The sequence below is a fragment of the Lagopus muta genome, chromosome W (assembly GCF_023343835.1).
Source record: "Lagopus muta isolate bLagMut1 chromosome W, bLagMut1 primary, whole genome shotgun sequence".
NCBI lineage: Eukaryota > Metazoa > Chordata > Aves > Galliformes > Phasianidae > Lagopus > Lagopus muta.
The window spans coordinates 4,945,409-4,967,682 of record NC_064471.1 but is presented as its reverse complement, the minus strand read 5'-3'; the positions used below and the strand labels follow the sequence as shown (position 1 = coordinate 4,967,682).

General features: G+C 46.3%; 1 protein-coding gene across 3 annotated transcripts in view; it reads left to right on the top strand.

Annotated features, from left to right (window-relative positions):
• Nucleotides 1–20,434, top strand: part of LOC125686438 (mothers against decapentaplegic homolog 7-like) — a 55,533-nt gene extending 35,099 nt beyond the window's left edge. For all 3 annotated transcript variants that reach the window (XM_048930415.1, XM_048930414.1, XM_048930413.1), the window contains exon 4: nt 13,777–20,434. In XM_048930415.1, coding sequence (XP_048786372.1) covers nt 13,777–14,315 — 539 coding nt within the window. In that variant the 3' untranslated portion in view covers nt 14,316–20,434. The remainder of the gene's footprint in view (nt 1–13,776) is intronic.
• Nucleotides 20,435–22,274: the final 1,840 nt, after the last annotated feature.

Sequence of the window (22,274 nt, the reverse complement as noted above, 5' to 3'; positions counted from 1 at the left end):
TCCAATGTTCTCTTCCATTGCTTTTTGCTATTTTCACCTCTTTTTGAGTCTCTGTTGAAATGCATAATGATAACTTTAACCCTGTTAATGAACATGAAACATTGGGACAGGACACAAAATTACATTAGGCTTTAGGTGACAAGAGCCAAGAAAGGGGGAAAAAAAAAAAGAAATGTGAGAAAACAGTGTTACTAGAGAGAGGAAGGAAGTGCCAAGGAGGAGGAGAAAGGAGAAGCAGAGTAGGGATGCAGCCCTACAGAGCCCAGCTTGCAGCCTGAGTGCTCTGTTTTATTTTCATTCCACTGAAAAATATTTTACTAGTGGGGTCACCTCTGCCTGAACGCTCCACCTGGCCACACATCTCAGTGCACTGAGGGATCGTTTCATGGCTTCTCTCAGCTTCCTTCTCGAAATGGTGAGGCTGGGAAGCACTTGGCATGGAGGTGCATTTTGGTTTGGCTGCTCAGCTCTCCAGACTGGTCCCCACCCAGTGACATTATCTTGGTTTTAACTTGCAAAAAATAAAAAAAATAGAGAGGGAGAAGCTCGGTAAGAGCTGGCTCAGCCCTTTTCTACCTTTCTAACCTCACTGCGTTGAATCCATCATGGTTCCAGGTCCCCAAGTTGTGACCATGGTGTTGGAGGATGTTGGAGTGAACCTGGGGATGGTTGGCAGTTAACAGCTTGTTTCTTGCCCATTTTTCCCTTTTCTCATTCATCTCCTCTCCCCATTTCTGAACCTCACTGTCCATTTTCCCCCATTTTCTCCTCAGTCTCTTCTTATGCTTTCACAACCCTAATGTTCCATCACTCTCCCAGCTCATGAGTACCCATAACCACCTTGGGGATGGAGTGGGGCATCCAGCACAGGCCACATCAACCATTTTCTTGAAAGTCCCTATTTCGGGAGGTGTTTGATAACCATGGAGATGTGGCACTTGGGGGCATGGTCAGTAGGTGTGGTGGGGGTGGAGGTGGGCTTGGGGATCTTGGAGGTCTTTTCCAACCTTCATGATTCTGTGACTCTATGACTTTTAGTGACGTTTTAGAGTGAAGCACAGCCCCTCATGATTTTCCCTTTTTGCTGGGCAGGTGGGAAGACAGATTTCTGCCTGAAATGAATCACTCTGTCTGTTGAGCCATTGGAGCATTGTTGCAAGTACATCCATAGTTGTGTACACAATAAGGCAGCCAAAGTCGATGTATAGTAATTTTCTTTCTGCGTAGATTTTGTTTCTAGGGATGCCAATGCTGATTCAGCGAGTACACTGCTCATGGCGGTGTGCCTTGCAGCCACATGGCTCCATGGGACAGAGCCACCCCATATCCCATCCCCTCCATCCCAAACCTCCCAAATCTCATTTTTAAGGCTGAGAATGCAGATTTCAGGGAGGTGGGGGAAGTCCAAACACCCTTTTCTTTTACAACTGAAGGAGTTGGCTCACACATGGTTGACTCACAGTGGTGGAACCAATGGCACTGCCATGGTGTGCTACAAATTCCCAGGATGTGCTGCTCCATATGGAAGCCCTATAGGGTTGCTGCGCCCTCAATTTTTTGGAACAGAGCAAGTGGATAAACCCATGAAGCCATCCTTCAAGCAGGAATTGGATAGCGGCAGTTTTATTTGAAAAAGGAGTGGGGAGCTGAGGTTGCATCACTGTGTTTGAAGCGATGGATTCATTTTTTTTGGAAGCCAAGCTGAGATGCTGGAGCTCACGAGAAGGAACAAACCCATAAATCTTCATGCCCAGAGTCCTGTGGGTTTGCTGCACTTTGTCACAGCCCCATAAGAGCCAGAGTAGAAAATGTGGTGTCACTGCCGTTGCCTGCAGTTTGTGGGACAGGCTGGGGAGTTGGCACGGTGCGTGGGAGTAGAGCTGGGATGTGGGGACAGGTGGCCTTGGTGCCACCATGCTGCTAGGCAAAGACACCTCCAGCACAGAGCAAGCAGCTGTTGGGGTTCTTTACCTGGGAGCAAGCAACTTTTGGGGTTTTTCATTCCTGTCTGCTCTATGGCTTGGGACAAGCCACTGGCCCCAGCTCTCGCAGAATGGAGGTGCCAGCTCCGCCACAGCACTGGAAGGGTTAATTACTCAATGAACATAATACTGTTTCTAATTGCTCTGCATTATTAATCCTGAACAAAATGAGAGGTGTGGGGAGGGCTGCATGGCCAGGCAGCTCTTGCTTTGTCAACTCCATCCTAGAATCCTTCATTGGCCCTTGGGCTCTTGGTTGGCCAATTTGGGGGTTCTGGGCTGGTTCGTCTGTCTGTCCATCTGTCTGTCCATCTGTCTCCGTGCCCCAGCCCCACTGAGCACCAGGGCTTTCCCACATGCTCCTAGGAGCATTTGTGATTAGATTACTGAGGCAGACAGCAGTAATCATTAACTTGCTCTGTCTGCATACTGTCTCCAGTCTGGTGCAGGGTGCTTTTCCCCCCTTCCAGGGCCCTGGCCCCACGGCAGCAATGAGGCTGTAAAGCCAGCTGGTAGGAATGAAGGAGGAGAGGGCTGCTCCACAGCAGATCCAGGAGTGGAATGTATTGTCAGGAATGCAGTAAATGCTCCAAGTGCCAACCCCGCTCTACTGTTATCATAGTGGTTACGCAGTGGGGCCAGCAGTGGGGCCAGCAGGGGCACAGCAGTGTGAAAAGGACTTTTGTTTCACATTTCCATGTTTTGCAGAAGCCTTTCCCTGCCCTCTAGGAAGGAATGTGGAGCAGGGTGGGTGGTGGGCTTATAAAAAAAAATTATTATTGTTTTTAGGGAAACACTTGTTTTCACTCTTGCTATAACTTTGGAGAGAACTGCAGGTCAGCATGATGCAGGGAGGGTTTTTTTTCATGATTGCAATGGGATGCTGTGTGTGTGTGTAGAATGCACTCAAGATCAGATCCCAGCACAAATCTGAGTGTTGGGTATATATGTGGAAATAGTGCCCCACTGGGTTTAGAAAGGCCTTTACAACCCTTCTAGAGTGCAACCCACATGATTCTGTGTTGTCAGAAGGGGGATGACACTTGGGGAGCCCTCACATCTTCATGCTCCAGCACATTTCTGGAACCAAATTCCCCAGTTTGTGCTTCAGGGTTGGATTGATGGTAATGGGTTGGGGTTGGACTGGGTGATCTTAATGGTCTTTTCCTCCTTAATGATTCTGTGATCTGGGAGGGCTGGGGGCTGCATTTGGGAGGACCATGACCTGCTACGGCTTCAATGGCCACGATTTATGGCTGTGCTGGAAGGGTGACAGGCAAGGTGCTGTCATCAGGGTGGGAGTTTTGACAAGCTCAGGGCTGATTTGCCTAGTTGGAAGCCAGGAGCTCTTTGTCTGCTGGTTTCTCCTTTCTCTGAAGGTCTCTGGGTTGGGTTGAGGTGCAGAAGGGGTATTCTCTGCTGGATCCAGGCAGGGAGATGTTGGCTCACTGACAGGATCTGGGGCCAGCACCACCCCCCAATGGTTGGTGTTTAAGAAATGTGGAGATATGGCACTTAGGGATGTGGTCAGTGGGCATAGTGGGGATGGATTGGGGTTGGGCTTGGAGATCTTGGGGGTCTTTTCCAACCTCAGTGATTCTGTGATCATTGGGGCTTGCTGAAATCTCCCAGAATGACATTAAAATGAGATCATACTGGCTCATATGAAATGCCCAGCTGGAGCATCCCAGAGTCTTTGGGATGCAGTGGGGACACACATGGTATAAATGGGGTCTTGTGAGGAGGTTGGCTTAAACCCCCTTGAAAACCACCTACCATCCCAGAGGGGTATCCCTATCCCCACTCCCCTTTTCCTTCCCACTCCATCCGAGCAGGGTGCAGCATGGCACAGGAGGAGGAGGAATTCCCATTCTGCTGCTTTGAGAAAAAAGAACAGTTTCCCACACCTTTGAGGGGTGTAGCAGGAAAGGCAGATAAAGAAGGTTCTTTAAATTAAAACTTCAAAAATAATTAGACTGACTGTATACTAAATAACAGTAAAGAGGCCCATTTACTGTAAATATTATGAATGGATTTGGCTGCCTTCTCCATCTCCACCCTTCCTCTAAGGCTTCTAAGGCCTTCTCTGAGCTGAGTCGAAATTTGGCTTTCAGACAGTGCACTACTCTATAATTTGCATGGCTGATGAAGCCCCAAACCTGTTGCAGAGGAAGCTGGAGTCAGCTGGCTCCACTCTAACCATTGCAGACGGCAGACAGGCGCTTCTGGGGTGTGCATGGGGATTTTTTTCCCCTTGTGCTGCATCAGGCTCAGCCCAGTGGCTTGGAAAGAAAATGGGCACAAAGGATTCTTCTCGGGTAATTTTTAAATTGATTAATCACTGTAATTAGGCAGTAGCAATGACTAATAGGATGTTTGTGAATCAGATTTGTGGGTTGGTGGATTCCATGAACCCAGCAGTTTCACTTGTGTTCTTTCATTGCTGTCCCCTCTGTCCCATCAGTGTGCCTTATAGGGTTTGTTTTCTTACTTTTATGCCTTGCATTAAGCCCCAAGGGTCAGGGTCAGGTTCCAGCTGGACACTCCCTTAGAAGAAGGGTAGCTCAAGGTGCCACCACACTGGGCTGGAAACCATCAGGGATATCCTCAGGGAGCACCTCTCTTCTTCCAACCATCCAACCCCATCTCATTTCTGTCCTGATTTCACAAAGGGATTTTTGCCGTGAAGGCACTGGAAATTCTTGCTTGGGTCCCCATGGAATGCCTGGATATGGAATACCCATGGGATATAGAGCAGAACACTCCCATTAATGCATTGCACACCACTAAATGGGATTGAACCAAAGCCCTGGTTGGAAACATTGGGAAATTCCAGACTCTATCCCACTGCTGTGAACAAAAGTCATGGATATGGATTTTTACTCAAGGTTGACTTATTTTGCTGAGATCAAGGAGCCATTAAAGCAGTTGGGTGGGCAACTCACTAATAAATTAAAGAAATCATCTTAAGGCTCTTTAGCCAGCATGACTGCTGTATAGGTTGGGTAATAAGAGCTGCCTAATTAGAGAGTGACACAAATGTAAGGTCTAGCCTGTTGATCCATGGATTAAGGGTTCCCTATGCACCCAATGACATGATGGGCTGGAATGGCTCCTAAAGGGATGTGAGGGTCTACAGTGTGAATAACCCATAGATTAAGGGCTCCCGAAGCATGTGTTGGCATGACTGACTGTCACAGCGTTTACGGGACTCAACATGGTCCCTTCAGTGGGAGCATCCCTGGGGGGTTATTGCTGTGGAGTGGAACACACGAAGATCGCTAAATTTGCCTTTCAGAAACAACCCCGACCATCAAAAGCAAGGGACCTGAGATAGAAAAGGATTGGGGCAAACATTCCCCTGTGCAGTGTCTGCCCACAAGCTCCAGGAAAGGCACAAAGACCCTTTTCTACAGTAAACAATGTTTTTTAATTTGGATTTCTCTTTGCTTTAGCAAGGCATACCTGGAAATCTGTCTCTGAAGGATTTTTCTAGACTTTTGTTTTTTTTTTCTATTTGTTTGTTCCCCTGCCCAAGGACCTTGTGAATGACCTGAGAGGTTAGGAGAGAAGGGACATTGTCCTATTTTGTGTCCATTTCCCTTGGCTTTGATTAGCTCTGGGCATGCTCAGTGCTCTTGCACTTTGCTTCAATTCCTGGTGACTCCTTGAAGAACTCAGCCAAATTCATCACTTCTCCATCCCTTCCATCTTGGTTGAGTGTCTCAATTTCTTCCATCTCAGCAGAAGATGGGAGGCATAGCACAGTTACCAGCTCACCAATGCCACTTGAAGTCAGCAAAGGGGGATTACCGGGTGTGATACGCTGAACTTGCACTTGATGGAAATATCCAAGTAATTTTTGTCAGGACAGTAACTCTGATAAAAGCAGAATTTATTCGCAATTGCAATGGTGGGTGTCCTGCAAGCAGGAGCACGCCTATGGACACATCATGACAGCCTTTATACCCGGTTTTCTCCCCCTTGCCTCCCCCCTCCCGTTTCCCCATGGCTGGGTACTCCAGGTTCACAATCTTATCAGAAGGTTTACATTTGCTATTTATTTATTAATTTATTTGTTATCTGGTGCCAGTCAGTAGTCATCCTGTTGTTTCCAAGATGTCTCCGTGCTCTCCTTGTCCTATTGATATGGTGATTTTCTTTAAAGTAATCGTTAAACAAAGAGCAATTGGGGGATGATGTCAGGCCTTCCCAATGTCTCTTAAGGCGCTTCCTCAGGCATGCCATGACTTGTTCTCTGGTTTGCTCTCGTGCAGGATATTCCTGCAGTGTGTATGGCAAAATATACATATATACACCTGTCATGGTTCTATGTTTTTTTTTGTTTTGTTTTTGTTTTTGTTTTTTTTTATTTTAGGTTTCAGTATTCTACATCATAACATCATGTGGTGTACAGGGCATTGAAGTGTCACTGCCCCAATTCCAGGTACCTATCCCTGTACATTACAGAAGTCACGGGATCTGGTCCTTCCGGGTGGGCGGGGAGGGCGCTCCCTTGCTGCCTTGCAGTGGGTGCTGGAGTGTGCTTTCCTAGCTGTTCCAAGCTTTTCAGGTTTGACTCGGTCCCGGGAACTCTCTCTCTCATCTTGTCTGATTTATTAATCTCAATTTCAATTAAATTGTATATATTGTGTTATCTTGTATTCCGATATTATAGTAAAGTAAGTTTTCCTTCATAGATTGTTGCCTCTGCTCTTTTCCTCCCTTCCTTCCTTCCCATTTTTTGTGGGACTGGGGTGGGGGGGGAGAGCAGAGGCCTGTCGCCCCTGTCACGGACATAGATTCATCTGGTCAACTCCGTGACAGATTTTTGGCGCCTAACATGCGGCTCGCTGCTTTTTAGCTTTTAGAACGAATCTTTTTTTCTCTCTGCTCTTAGAGAGCTTCGTTAGGGAGCATTATCAGTAGTTCAGGTTTCTGTGCTGGAAAACCTGACCTTGAAAGATTAGGCGTACTGCCAGTGTTCTGGGATATTTGTAAACTTTGAGCACTACTTAGTCTGGGTAGTGCCTTTTTTCTTTTTTTTTCCCCTCCTCTTGTTAGCTTCAATTCATTCACCCCTTTTTAGCAGGCACCACCGATGAACCCACTCGTTATCGTGGGGGCACTGTGTAAAGGATTTAAAGCAATGGTGTTACTCACAACCTACTGGCCAATAATCCAGCTCACACTTGCGTGTTTTGGAATTGCATCCGTATATAGCTACCTAATGACACTGATGGAGACACCTATGTTTTACCTACTTGCAATGTGGTATGATTTGAATTTTGACATTTACATCCCAGAAGGAATGGCTAATTTCACAAACAACTACATCCCAAATGGAATAGCTAATTTCAAAAACTACTACATCCCAAATGGAATAGCTAATTTTACAAACAACACGATGTTCAGACCAGTCTCCGGGTTTTCTTCTCGGTTTGTCAAACGTTTTTCGAATCTTGAATTAATACTCATGTTGGTGTGCATGTCATCAATTCTCCTGAATGTATTCCAATTCATTCGTAATACGGGGAAGGAGTCTCCTCCAAAACTAGAGAATGATGACTGGCAGGGGATATGGAGAGGTTTAGGAAAGGTTATAGAAGCATGGGGACCCGCAGTTGTCACGGAGTTGACTAGATCAATCTATGTCCGTGACAGGGGCGACAGGCCTCTGCCCTCCCCCCCCACCCCAGTCCCACAAAAATGGGAAGGAAGGAAGGGAGGAAAAGAACAGCGGCAACAATTCAAACTTGAAAAGCTTGGAACAGCAAGGAAAGCACCCTCCAGCACCCACTGCAAGGCAGCAAGAGAGTGCCCCCCCCACCCGGAAGGGTCAGATCCCGTGACTGCTGTAATGTACAGGGATAGGTACCTGGGATTGGGGCAGTGACACTGTAATACCCCTTACAATACATGATGTTTTGATGTGGAATACTGAAACCATAAATAAACAAAACAAAAACAAAAACATAGAACCATGACATTCCACCCCTTATTCTACATCGTTACATCATGTTTAAAATATATACACATATATATAAAAACAAACAAAAAATGATTAACATGCATTATACACTCATGGATATACATATATATATAGAATTACTGACTGCGCTCCCCCGGCATCAAGTTTCCTTGTGGTACACATTGGACATCCCCATTCTTCTGCATTACCCACCATGTGGATCCTGGTCCCTGAGCAAAAACTGTACCACGGAGAGGTTTGCCCTTTCCAGAAGCTGGAAGAACCCAAACTGCCTTTCCCAGCATGTTCTTTACATGTACTACAGGAACCTTATCTCCCTTGAGTGTATGTAGGGAGCTAGCAGGACCATCGCGATTGATTGATCCTCTAGTATTGACTAACCAGGTGGCTTCTGCCAAATGCTTCTCCCAATGCTTAAATGTTCCGACATCCATTGCGTTCAACATGGTTTTTAGCAACCCATTGTAGCGTTCAATTTTACCAGAAGCTGGTGCATGATAGGGGATATGATAAATCCACTCAATGCCATGATCTTTGGCTGAAGTATTTACAAGAGAATTTTTGAAATGAGTCCCATTATCTGACTCAATTCTTTCTGTGGTGCCATGATGCCATAGGACTTGTTTCTCAAGCCCTAATATGGTGTTTCGGGCGGTAGCATAGGATACTGCAAAAGTTTCAAGCCACCCGGTGGTTGCCTCCACCATGGTGAGCACATAATGCTTACCATTGGGAGATCGTGGCAAGGTGATATAATCAACCTGCCATGCCTCCCCATATTTGTACTTTTGCCATCACCCTTCCTCCTAGAGAGGTTTCATCCTCTTGGCTTGTTTGATGATGGCACATGTTTCACAGTTATGAATAACCTGTGCAATGGCATCCATAGTTAAGTCCACCCCTCGGTCTCTGGCCCATTTGTATGTTGCATCTCTCCCTTGATGACCTGAGGTCTCATGGGCCCACCGAGACAGAAGTAATTCACCCTTGTTCTGCCAGTCCAAGTCTATTTGAGCCACCTCAATTCTGGCAGCTCGGTCTACCTCATGGTTGTTTTGCTGTTCTTCAGTAGCCCGACTCTTGGGCACATGAGCATCTACATGGTGCACCTTCACAACCATATTCTTTGTTCGGGCAGCAATGTCCTTCCACAGTTCAGCAGCCCAAATAGATTTGCCCCTTCTTTGCCAGTTATTTTGCTCCCACTGCTGTAACCACCCCCATAAGGCATTTGCCACCATCCATGAGTCAGTGTAGAGATAGAGCACTGGCCACCTCTCCCGCTCAGCGACATCTAAGGCTAGTTGGACAGCCTTTACCTCTGCAAATTGGCTTGATTTTCCTTTCCTTTCAGTGGCCTCTGCAACTTGTCGTGTGGGGCTCCACACAGCAGCGTTCCATCTGCGATGCTTTCCCACAATCTGACACGATCCATCTGTGAACAGAGCATATTTCTTTTCATTCTCTGGTAGTTCATTGTATGGTGGGTCCTCTTTAGCACGTGACACTTCTTCTCCTGGTGGTGTTCCAAACTTTTTACCTTCAGGCCAGTCCATGATGACCTCTAGGATTCCTGGACGGCTGAGGTTCCCCATCCGTGCTCGTTGTGTAATCAGTGCAATCCACTTACTCCAAGTGGCATCAGTAGCATGATGGGTGGAGGGAACCTTTCCTTTAAACATCCAGTTCAGCACTGGCAGTCGAGGTGCCAGAAGTAGCTGTGTTTCAGTACCGACTACTTCAGAAGCAGCCCGAACCCCCTCATAAGCGGCTAAGATCTCCTTCTCAGTTGGAGTGTAGCCCTCTTCCGACCCCCTGTAGGCTCGACTCCAGAATCCCAGGGGTCGGCCTCGGGTCTCTCCTGAGGCTCTTTGCCACAAACTCCAAGTGGGACCGTTCTCTCCAGCAGCAGTATAGAGGATGTTCTTTATACCCTGTCCCGTCCGTACTGGCCCTAGGGCCACGGCACGGGCTATCTCCAGTTTAATCTGTTCAAAAGCCTGCTGCTGCTCAGGGCCCCATGTAAACTCATTTCTCATTCGCGTCACATAATAAAGGGGGCTTACAATGAGGCTGTAGTTTGGAACATGCATTCTCCAAAAGCCCACTGCACCCAGAAACATTTGTGTCTCTCTTTTGCTAGTGGGTGGAGACATAGCAGTGATTTTGTCGATCACATCTGTCGGGATGTGACGACGGCCATCTTGCCACTTTATACCTAGGAACTGAATTTCCTGGGCAGGTCCTTTCACTTTGCTTCGCTTAATAGCAAAACCAGCACTCAGAAGAATTTGGATTATTCGCTCTCCTTTCGTGAAGACTTCTTCTGCTCTATCGCCCCACACAATGATGTCATCAATGTACTGCAGGTGCTCAGGAGCACTGCCCTGTTCCAATACAGTTTGAATCATCCCATGGCAAATGGTCGGGCTGTGTTTCCACCCCTGGGGCAAACGGTTCCAGGTATACTGAATGCCCCTCCAGCTGAAAGCAAACTGTGGCTTACATTCTTTGGCCAAAGGAATGGAAAAGAAGGCATTAGCAATGTCAATGGTGGCATGCCATTTGGCTGCTTTTGACTCCAGTTCATACTGGAGTTCTAACATGTCCGGCACAGCAGCACTCAGTGGGGGTGTGACTTCATTCAGGCCACGGTAGTCCACCGTCAGCCTCCATTCTGCACTGGCTTTACGCACTGGCCATAAGGAGCTGTTAAAAGGTGAGTGAGTTTTGCTGATCACTCCCTGGCTCTCTAGTTGACGAATTAACTTATGAATGGGGAGCAAGGAATCCCTGTTGGTGCGGTACTGACGCCTGTGCACCATTTTTGTAGCAATCGGTACCTGTTGCTCTTTTACTCGCAGCAGCCCCACAACAGACGGATCTTCTGACAGGCCAGGCAAAACAGACAGCTGCTTAATGTTGTCTGTGTCCACAGCAGCTATTCCAAAGGCCCATCGATACCCCTTAGGATCCTTGAAATGCCCCCTTCTGAGATAATCAATACCTAGTATACATGGAGCCCCTGGGCCCGTCACAATAGGATGTTTCTGCCAGTCCTTACCAGTGAGGCTTATCTCAGCCTCCAACACAGTCAATTCTTGAGAGCCCCCGGTCACTCCAGAAATATGGATTGATTCTGTCCCTTCATGACTCGAGGACATCAGAGTAGGCTACCAGCCTCTGGGAACGAGTGTTAATAGCTGTAAAGGAAAAGCATCCCTTCAGAAACGGCTTGAATGAAGTCACACACCCACTGAGTGCTGCTGTGCCGGACATGTTAGAACTCCAGTATGAACTGGAGTCAAAAGCAGCCAAATGGTATGCCACCATTGACATTGCTAATGCCTTCCTTTCCATTCCTTTGGCCAAAGAATGTAAGTCACAGTTTGCTTTCACCTGGAGGGGCATTCAGTATACCTGAAACCGTTTGCCCCAGGGGTGGAAACACAGCCCAACCATTTGCCATGGGCTGATCCAAGCCGCACTGGAACAGGGAGGTGCTCGTGAGCCCTTACAGTACATTGATGACATTATTGTGCAGGGCAACACAGCAAAGGAAGTTTTTGAGAAGGGGAGCGAATAATCCAGATCCTTTTCTGTGCTGGTTTTGCTATTAAGCGAAGCAAAGTGAAAGGACCTGCCCAGGAAATTCAATTCCTAGGTATAAAGTGGCAAGATGGCCGTCGTCACATCCCGACAGATGTGATCGACAAAATCACTGCTATGTCTCCACCCATTAGCAAAAGAGAGACACAATCTTTTCTGGGTGCAGTGGGCTTTTGGAGAATGCATGTTCCAAACTACAGCCTCATTGTAACCCCCCCTTTATTATGTGACGTGAATGAGAAATGAATTTACATGTAGCCCTGAGCAGCAGCAGGTTTTTGAACAGATTAAACAGGAGATAGCCTGTGCCGTGGCCCTGGGGCCAGTACGGACGGGACAGGGTATAAAGAACATCCTCTACACTGCTGCTGGAGAGAACGGTCCCACTTGGAGTTTGTGGCAAAGAGCCTCAGGAGAGACCCGAGGCCGACCCCTGGGATTCTGGAGTCGAGCCTACAGAGGGTCAGAAGAGGGCTACACTCCAACTGAGAAGGAGATCTTAGCTGCATATGAGGGGATTTGGGCTGCTTCTGAAGTAATCGGTGCTGAAACAGAGCTTCCTCTGGCACCTCGACTACCAGTGCTGAACAGGATGTTCAAGGGAAAGGTTCCCTCCACCCGTCATGCTACTGATGCCACTTGGAGTAAGTGGATTGCACTGATTACACAACGAGCACGGATGGGGAACCTCAGCCGTCCAGGAATCCTAGAGGTCATCATGGACTGGCCTGAAGGTAAAAAGTTTGGAACACCACCAGGAGAAGAAGCATCGCGTGCTAAAGAAGCCCCACCATACAATGAACTACCAGAGAATGAAAAGAAATATGCCCTGTTCACAGATGGATCGTGTTGTATTGTGGGAAAGCATCGCAGATGGAACGCTGCTGTGTGGAGCCCCACACGACAAGTTGCAGAGGCCACTGAAAGGAAAGGAGAATCAAGCCAATTTGCAGAGGTAAAGGCTGTCCAACTGGCCTTAGATGTCGCTGAAAGGGAGAGGTGGCCAGTGCTCTGTCTTTACACTGATTCATGGATGGTAGCGAATGCCTTATGGGGGTGGTTACAGCAGTGGGAGCAAAATAACTGGCAAAGAAGGGGTAAACCTATTTGGGCTGCTGAACTATGGAAAGACATTGCTGCCCGAACAAAGAATATGGTTGTGAAGGTGCGCCATGTAGATGCTCATGTGCCCAAGAGTCGGGCTACTGAAGAACAGCAAAATAACCATCAGGTAGATCGAGCTGCCAGAATTGAGGTGGCTCAAATAGACTTAGACTGGCAGAACAAGGGTGAATTATTTCTGTCTCGGTGGGCCCATGAGACCCCAGGTCATCAAGGGAGAGATGCAACATACAAATGGGCCAGAGACCGAGGGGTGGACTTAACTATGGATGCCATTGCACAGGTTATCCATGATTGTTGCACATGTGCTATCATCAAACAAGCCAAGATGATGAAACCTCTCTGGAGGGAAGGGCGATGGCAAAAGTACAATTTTCTTTAAAGTCATCATTAATCAAAGAGCACTTGGGGGATGATGTCTGGCCTTCCCAATGTCTCTTCAGGCGCTTCCTTGGGCATGCCATGGCTTGTTCTCTGGTTTGCTCTCGTGCAGGATATTCTTGCAGTGTGTATGATAAAATATACATATATACACCTATATACAGAAACTTATCAGAGATCTTCCCTAGGTTAAGTAGAAGGACTCCCAAAAAGAACTATGATTGCGGAGATCATAAAATAAAAATAATTTAATCCAATTCTAATGCTGAAACAACATTTGATTCCCACAATGATCATAAAATCATTACAGAATGTTGGAGCCACAGAATGGGGACCTTTTAGTTCTTCGAACCAGCAAATGGTTCTGTTGGAAGGGACCTTGAAGGTCACATAATCGTGGAATTGCTGGGTTGGAGGGACCTTATAGATCGGTTGGGGTGGGTTGAGTTAGACAAGACCTTAAAGACCCTGAAATTCCAACCCCCTGCCGTGGGTAGTGTCACCTCCCACCTTACCAGTTTGCCCAGGGCCCTGTGCAGGCTGGCCATGGGCACCTCCAGTGTGCTGAAGGTGTCAGGGTGTGTGTGGAGAGCATCATGAAGAGATGGACCTTATGATGTCGTATCGCTTTTGGATCACGATAGCCCCCAGTCCTCAATTTCTCCTTATCCTTTTTTTCTCCCCCTGTAGATTCTCAAGTTATTCAGGAGATGGGGGATCACTCACACTGGTGTGTGGTGGCATACTGGGAAGAGAAGATGCGTGTGGGTCGGCTGTACTCTGTCCAAGAGCCCTCCTTGGATATCTTCTATGATCTACCTCAGGGGAATGGCTTCTGTCTCGGGCAGCTCAACTCGGACAACAAAAGCCAGCTGGTGCAGAAGGTACGCAGCAAGATCGGGTACGGCATCCAGCTCACCAAGGAGGTGGACGGCGTGTGGGTCTACAACCGCAGCAGCTACCCCATCTTCATCAAGTCGGCCACACTGGACAACCCTGACTCCAGGACGTTGCTGGTGCACAAAGTGTTCCCTGGTTTTTCCATCAAGGCTTTTGATTATGAGAAGGCATGCAGCCTGCAGAGGCCAAATGACCACGAGTTCATGCAGCAGCCATGGACTGGATTTACCATGCAGATCAGCTTTGTGAAGGGCTGGGGCCAATGCTATACCAGGCAGTTCATCAGCAGCTGCCCTTGCTGGTTGGAAGTTATTTTTAATGATCGATGACATGAGACGGAGCAGACTCATAGCATTCATACTACTTTGCTGTTATTACTTCCGAGTGCTTGCTTTTCATGCAACCTTTTTGTTCTTGTTTTGTTTGTTGTCATTTCCCATTTTAAGAAATAGCTTATGGAAAGATTTTCATCCAGGTATTTGATAAATAGATCTATTTTTTTAAAGTGTGAACAACCAGTAACTCAGAAGGGCAAGTAAAGGGTGGAGTGGGAGCAGACTGTATACAATAACCATTTCCCACTTCCAAAAGGATTATCCTATGTGATGGGTGGGTTGGGAGCCACTTGCTCTTGGGTAGCATGATGGGATCCCCTTATTTTTCACACTCTCCAATCCCAGTGCTGGTGGCACCCCTACCCGGAAGTGCTAATCCAATGTAGCTACCACCAATGGTGCACAAACTTCCCACCAGGTCTTATCCCACCCGTGTAGTTTCTGTCATTGAGTTTTGTCATTGGGTCATTGTTGTTAGGTTTGCGTCTTGTCCCTGTGTCTATCCTGTACGCTGTCCATCCATACACTCATCCTTCCACCATTTTATCATCATGGATTGGTAGAAGGGGAGAAAACAGTGGTGAAGAAACCATGCATGGCTCATGTTATGCAATTGGAGCTGAGATACAACATGACATAAGCCTGAAAAAAAAACAACCCACAAAGCAAAACAAAATAAAAACAAATGGGGAAGAAAAAGTGAAAAAGGAAAGAAGATAGTTGGAGATAGTAGAAGAAAAAGAAAAAGGATAGTTGAGTCTGTCAGAACCTGTTGACTTAAGTTATGCTGGTACAATTATATCTGGAGATGCCATTGTGCTTTCATTTCTTCTTGAATTCATATACACGTATGATACTTTTACATTGTTCTTAGCTCAATGAGCATGTTTAGAACTTAACATAAGCTATTTTTCTAAAAAGGTTTAAATGAACAAGAGAGCATTCACATCGGAACTTTGGCATTGTAGTGCTTTGGAAAGAAAACACAAAAAAGGATTCCTTAAAAAAAAACTGAGATTTATTAAAGAAAAAAATGTATTTTATGTTATATATAAATATATTATTACTTGTAAATACAAAGACATTTTATAAGCATCATTATTTATGTAATGTGCAATGTGTATAAATGAGAAAAATAAGATGCACTTTGCTTTAATATAAATGCTAATGACAAATGCCAAATTAAAAAAAAAAAAAAACAACCACGAGATTGGTGTCTTTTTCTGTGCATGTTCTTATCCAGATTGTGTTTTTTTTTCTAAAGGAGTTTATGTTCCATTAAGAAATAAAAGTATACACTTGACCCATGGAGCAGAATGGCTTTGTTAGAGGTGGGGAGGAGCTGCAGGATAGGTGTTCCTGTTGCTTGTCATGTCACCTTGAGCAGACTGCCATGGCAGCAGCCCAGTGCTCATCCTATACCATCCCATACCTAAAATACAATGGCTCTGAGGCCAATGTGTGATCTGGGCTGGCCCACCACTTTGACTGGTACTCCATGTCACATCCAACATCCACATGTCCTCAGCAGGAGAGAAGTCCCTACGGCTGGTTGAACTCTCATCTTGGGTGAAGGTAAACCTTTCTGCATGAAAACCACCAGCTCTGTGTAGCTTGGAGGCTTTGGAGGGGTGCAGCATCTGTGTCTTGGACCCTACTGGCCTTCACGAAGTGGATGGATGTGGTGGTGGATTAGTCTTTGTGAGCATGAGAACCAGGTTCAACTGACACTGCGCATGTCTGTTCAACATGCCCTACCCAAAGGGATTTATTGAGATGCAATATTTGGTTTGCTCTGAATGGACTGTGCCTTCAGCTAGATTCCTTTCAAGGGCTTCAAAATGGCTTTGGATAATGTGTGATGGATGTACCCACCTGTCTTGCTTGGTGTGCCCAAGAGGGCAGACATTGGGGTGACTATCTACAGTTCAGTTTACCTCATTTCCTTTCCATTCTGTTCCAGAAGACTTGAAATACTCAATAACCTCATCACATCTCCATGGTTCAGTGGTCAACCAGCGACAGCAGTTAGTGTGGGAGGGTCAAGGAGGAGTGCTCCAGTCTGTTCTGTGGTAGCAATTTGGGAATTTGGGATGACTGAAATCAGTCCATTCTGGTTAACCATAATCTCACTATGTACTGAGGCTCCAGCAAAACTGGCAGTAAATCATCTGAAGATATCCTGCATCCCAGTCAATTATGGTACAATTGCACCTTTTTTTCTCAACTGTTGCTGAGTGGTAATAGAAGAGTGCAATAAAGTAGGGTCAAAGCGTGTCACTTTTTTTTTTTTGATAAAACATATGTGAAATCTGCTCAAACTGTCAACTGCTGATCAAAGATAGTGCCTGAGATGGGTGATGTAGGACAGTTTCCCTCTACTCCACCATCGTGAGATTATTGGATCAAGTGGTTTCCACAGGGCAGAAATAATCCCTACTTTACTTGGGTGATTCTCTGCATGGGACTCATTCCCAAACCATCCCAAGGACCCCAAGGAATCAGTGGGCTCTTGTCTTGCAGGTTCTTAGCAAGTCCAGTGGGTGAAGGGATTCATGGAGATGTCAGGGCAATGGAGTATTTACAGAATGGCAGCTCCACACATTACAAGACCTTAGGAGAATATTTGCTTTGTGCTGTACTTTGTCCCCAGTGTTCACCAGTGGAAAGTAGCACTGGCGGAGCATAACTTAATCTGAAAACATTAGCTCAGCCACATTTAAATATGCACACATCTGAGTTTGCAGGAAAGCACAAGTGAGGAAGAACCAGCTTAAGGTGAATTAATAAAAAACACCTGCATGTTTCCTTCATGTGGAAACAGCATTTTTTTGTGTTTTCTACATGTGTTTAAATATATGTCATGTTTGGAGACAGAGCCTTGGTACCACCAGGTCATGTGATGCTACCTGTCTAGGTCCTAGTGGAATACAGACACCTGTGCACCCACACATTGGCCCAGTTCAGTGGAGAGACAAACCTAGGCATGATAGTGACCTTAAAAATCATAGAACTGCAGAACCATAGAATGGTTGGGAGGGACCTTAAAGATCATCCAGTTCTAATCTCTGCCATGGGCAAGGTTGCACCTGGGGCAGAGAGCTTTGGAGGAAGAGGTGACATGGTTTTATGATTTTTTGGTTATCGGTATTCCACATCAATGTTTTACGGGCTGGTTTGGCCCGGTTCCATGACTAGTGGGGAAGAGGGATTCGCAAATCCACACCTCCAGGAAAGGGAAACAGGGGACCCCAAAGAAATTTAAAACAGCGGCAACTACCATAGGAGAAACAAACTAATTTACTAAATATGGCACTGGAATGCAAGATAAAACACTGCAATACAATACAATTAGAATTGAAGCTCATAGATCAAATATAATGAGAGAGTATCCAAAAACAGAAGACTTTACCATAATGCTGAGGTGAGACATGCAGTCGGGTCGAGCAGCACAGACAGGAAAGATCCAAAAAAGGACAGGTCAGATGATCTAAGAAAACTTATATCCTCTCTCTGAACTCAATGACCTCTGGAGTATGTAGTTCTCTTCTGGGACAGGTACCCAGAACTGGAGCATTAACTCTTAAACTCCCAGTGCACTACACAATGTTATGATGTGGAATACCAGTAACCAAAAACCATAAAATTGTAACATTCCACCCCTTATTCCAAATAACTACATCATGATTAATATACACAAAGTAAAAAAACAAAAATAAACAAGCATTAAACACACACACATGCGCACATGCACACACACATAAATATATACACAGAATTACTGATTACACGCCCCCAACATTAAATTCCCTTGTGGAACACATCAAAAATCCCCACCTTTCTAAATCACCCACCAAGTGGACTCAGGTCCCTGGGCAAAAACAGTTCCACGAAGAGGTTTGCCCATCTCAGAAACGGGGAAGACCCAAACCTCTTTTCCCAACGTGTTCTTTACATGTACTACAGGGACCTTAAATCCCTCTACAGTATGTATGGAGCAGGCAGGACCACGGGAATTGGTAGATCTTCAAGTGCCAACCAACCAGGTGGCTTCTGCCAAATGCTTCTCCCAGTGCTTAAATGTTCCGCCACCCATTGCTTTCAACATAGTTTTTAACAACCCACTGTATTGTTCTATTTTACCAGAAGCTGGTGCATGGTAGGGGATGCAGGTAGGGTTGGACTAGATGATCTTGCAGGTCGTTTCCAACCTTGTGATTCTGTGATTCTGGGATATGATAAATCCACTCAATGCCATGATCTTTGGCCCAAGTATTTACAAGAGAATTTTTGAAATGAGTACCATTGTCAGACTCAATCCTTTCTGGATTGCCATACCACCACAGGACTTGATTCTCGAGACTAATATGGTGTTTTGGGCAGTAGCATGGGGTACTGCATATGTTTCAAGCCACCCAGTGGCTGCCTCTGCCATAGCAAGCACATAACGCTTACCATTGTGAGATCGTGGCAAGGTGATATAATCAACCTGCCACGCCTCCCCATATTTATACTTCTGCGATCACCCTTCCTCCCAGAGAGGTTTCATCCTCTTAGCTTGTTTGATGATGGCACATGTTTCACAGTCATGAATAACCTGTGCAATAGCGTTCATAGTTAAGTCCACCCCTGTCTCTAGCTCATTTGTATGTTGCATCTCTTCGTTGATGGCCTGGGGTCTCATGAGCCCACCGAGCTAGGAATAATTCACCCTTGTTCTGCCAGTCCAGGTCCATTTGCGCCACCTCAATTCAGGCAGATCAGTCTACTTGATGGTTATTTTGCTGTTCTTCAGTAGCCCTACTCTTGGGCACATGAGCATCTACATGGCGCACCTTCACAACCATATTCTTTGTTCGGGCAGCAATGTCTTTCCACAGTTCAGCAGCCCAAATAGGTTTACCCCTTCTTTGCCAGTTATTTTGCTCCCACTGCTGTAACCACCCCCATAAGGCATTTGCCACCATCCATGAGTCAGTGTAAAGATAGAGCATTGGCCACCCCTCCCATTCAGCGACATCTAAGGCCAGTTGGACAGCCTTTACCTCTGCAAATTGGCTTGATTCTCCTTTCCCTTCAGTGGCCTCTGCAACTTGCTGTGTGGGGCTCCACACAGCAGATTTCCATCTGCGATGCTTCCCCACAATGTGACATGATCCATCTGTGAACAGGACACATATCTTTTCATTGTATGGTAGTTCATTATATGGTGGGGCCTCTTCTGCTGGTGATGTTTCAAACTTTTAACCTTCAGGCCAGTCCACGATCACATCTAGGACTTCTGGGTGACTGAGGTTCCCCATCTGAGCTTGTTGAATAATCAACGCAATCCACATACTCCAAGTGGCATCAGTAGCGCTATGGGTTTAAACTTTTCCTTTAAACATCCAGTTTAGCTCTGGCAGTCGAGGTGCTAAAAGGAGCTGTGTTTCAGTAGAGATTACTTTGGAAGCAGCCCAAACCCCCACATACGCGGCTAAGATCTCCTTTTCAGTTGGGGTGATGCACTTTTCAGACCCCCTGTACTCTTGGCTCCAGTATCCAAGGGGGTCGATCACAGGTCTCTCCTGAAGCTCTTCGCCACTATGAGTGGAACCTTTGTCTCCAGCAGTAGTGTAGAGGATGTTATTTACATCCTGTCCCATCCGTACTGGCCCCAGGTCCACAGCTCAAGCTATCTCCAGTTTAATCTGCTAAGGATTAATCGCCTGCTTTTGCTCAGGACCCCACACAGACTTTTACTTCTTCTGCGACACCTGATAATGCTGCTGCTGCTCAGGGCCCCATGTAAACTCATTTTTCATTCGCGTCACATAATACATGGGACTTACAATGAGGCTGTAGTTTGGAACATGCATTCTCCAAAAGCCCACTACACCCAGAAAAGATTGTGTCTCTCTTTTGCTAATGGGTGGAGACATAGCAGTGATTTTGTCAATCACATCTGTCGGGATGTGACAACGGCCATCTTGCCCCTTTATGCCTAGGAACTGAATTTCCTGGGCAGGTCCTTTCACTTTGCTTCGCTTAATAGCGAAACCAACACGGAGAAGGATCTGGATTATTTGCTCTCCTTTCTCAAAAACTTCCTTTGCTGTGTTGCCCTGCACAATAATGTCATCAATGTACTGTAAGTGCTCAGGAGCACCTCCCTGTTCCAGTGCGGCTTGGATCAGCCCATGACAAATGGTTGGACTATGTTTCTACCCCTGGGGCAAACGGTTCCAGGTATACTGAATGCCCCTCCAGCTGAAAGCAAACTGTGGTCTAGATTCTTTGGCCAAAGGAATGGAGAAAAAGGCGTTAGCAATGTCAATGGTGGCATACCACTTAGCTGCTTTTGACTCCAGTTCATACTGGAGTTCTAACATGTCCAGCACAGCAGCACTCAGTGGGGGTGTGACTTCATTCAGGCCACGGTAGTCCACCGCCAACCTCCATTCTCCACTGGCTTTACGCACTGGCCATATGGGGCTGTTAAAAGGCAAGTGAGTTTTGTTGATCACTTCCTGGCTCTCTAGTTGACGAATTAACTTATGAATGGGGAGCAAGGAATCCCTATTTGTGCAGTACTGTTGCCTGTGCACCATTTTTGTGGCAATCGGTACCTGCTGCTCTTTTACTCGCAGCAGCCCCACAACAGACGGATCTTCTGACAGGCCAGGCAAAACAGACAGCTGCTTAATGTTGTCTGTGTCCACAGCAGCTATTCCAAAGGCCCACCTATACCCCTTGAGATACTTGAAATGCCCCCTTCTGAGGTAATCGATACCAAGTATCAACTGGCCCTGAGCCAGTCACAATAGGATGTTTTTGCCAGTCTTTACCAGTGAGGCTTATCTCAACCTCCAACACAGTCAATTCTTGAGAGTGTGCACTGTGCACCTGTATCCACCAGTGCCTCATATTTTTGTGGTTCTGATGTGCCAGGCCATCAAATCCACACAGTACAATAAACCCTGCTATCCTTTTCAGCCCCCTGACTGAGGGCAGGGCCTCTCTATTCGTTACCTGTATTAACTGGACTAACTGTACTGGTGATTGATCTGTTTTGTAATTCTCTCACCTGTGCTCGTAGTACACGAGTAGCTTGGTCATATCACTTCCTCGTGCCTTCTCCATGGTCACTTAGGGAACACCACAAGGCAATATGCCTTGTGCCTTTAATAGCTGAGATTTTTGATGGTGCATGTGAGAAGGAGGGTTCACCATCTTTAATTAGTTGGACTCTCATTAGTTTGATCAGCTCCTTCATTAGATTCCTTTGACTATCCTTATCTTCATCAAGCATTTCTGGTACAGGTTTGTCACGATTAATCAATAGAGACACTTGCTCTCGCATTTCATTCAGTTGGTCCATTACTTGTGAGATGGCGGAAATGGAAGTGTGAGTTGGGGATAGCTGTTGTTCCTCGCTTTGGAGTGTAAGAATCAAATAAAAAACAAAGGGTCTTCTGTGTTGGTCCTTGTACCTGTCAAACGTTGCTGCTAGTGTACTGGCGTATCTTTCTGGTGCTGCTGTTGTGAGTTTCTGCCATATATCAGGCATCGTCCTCACTCTCTCTGGGTCGTGGTCTTGATGCAGGTGGTTAGGAACAGAATTAGGGTCATACAACATTTCCACCACGGCTATTTCCCTCAAGTACTGGATACCTTTTTCAATTGTATCCCACTTTTTCATCACAGGCTTCAAGCCATCTTTGAAGGGGTACCTTTCCTTCACGGATGTTAACACTTGTTCCCAGAGGGTGGCAGCCCCATCCAAGCATCTACTAATCCCTCTATTAATAGCTGCATCTCTGGCAATGCATCCTAGTTGGGGAGCTTCATTACCATCTAGAGACAAGCTACTGGCCCCGCTGTCCAAACAGCAAAGCAACCAGGAAATGAGAGTTTCGTTCAGGTGCTGTCTAAACTCCTTTCTTGAGCCTTGGATTTCAGTCATCATCAGAG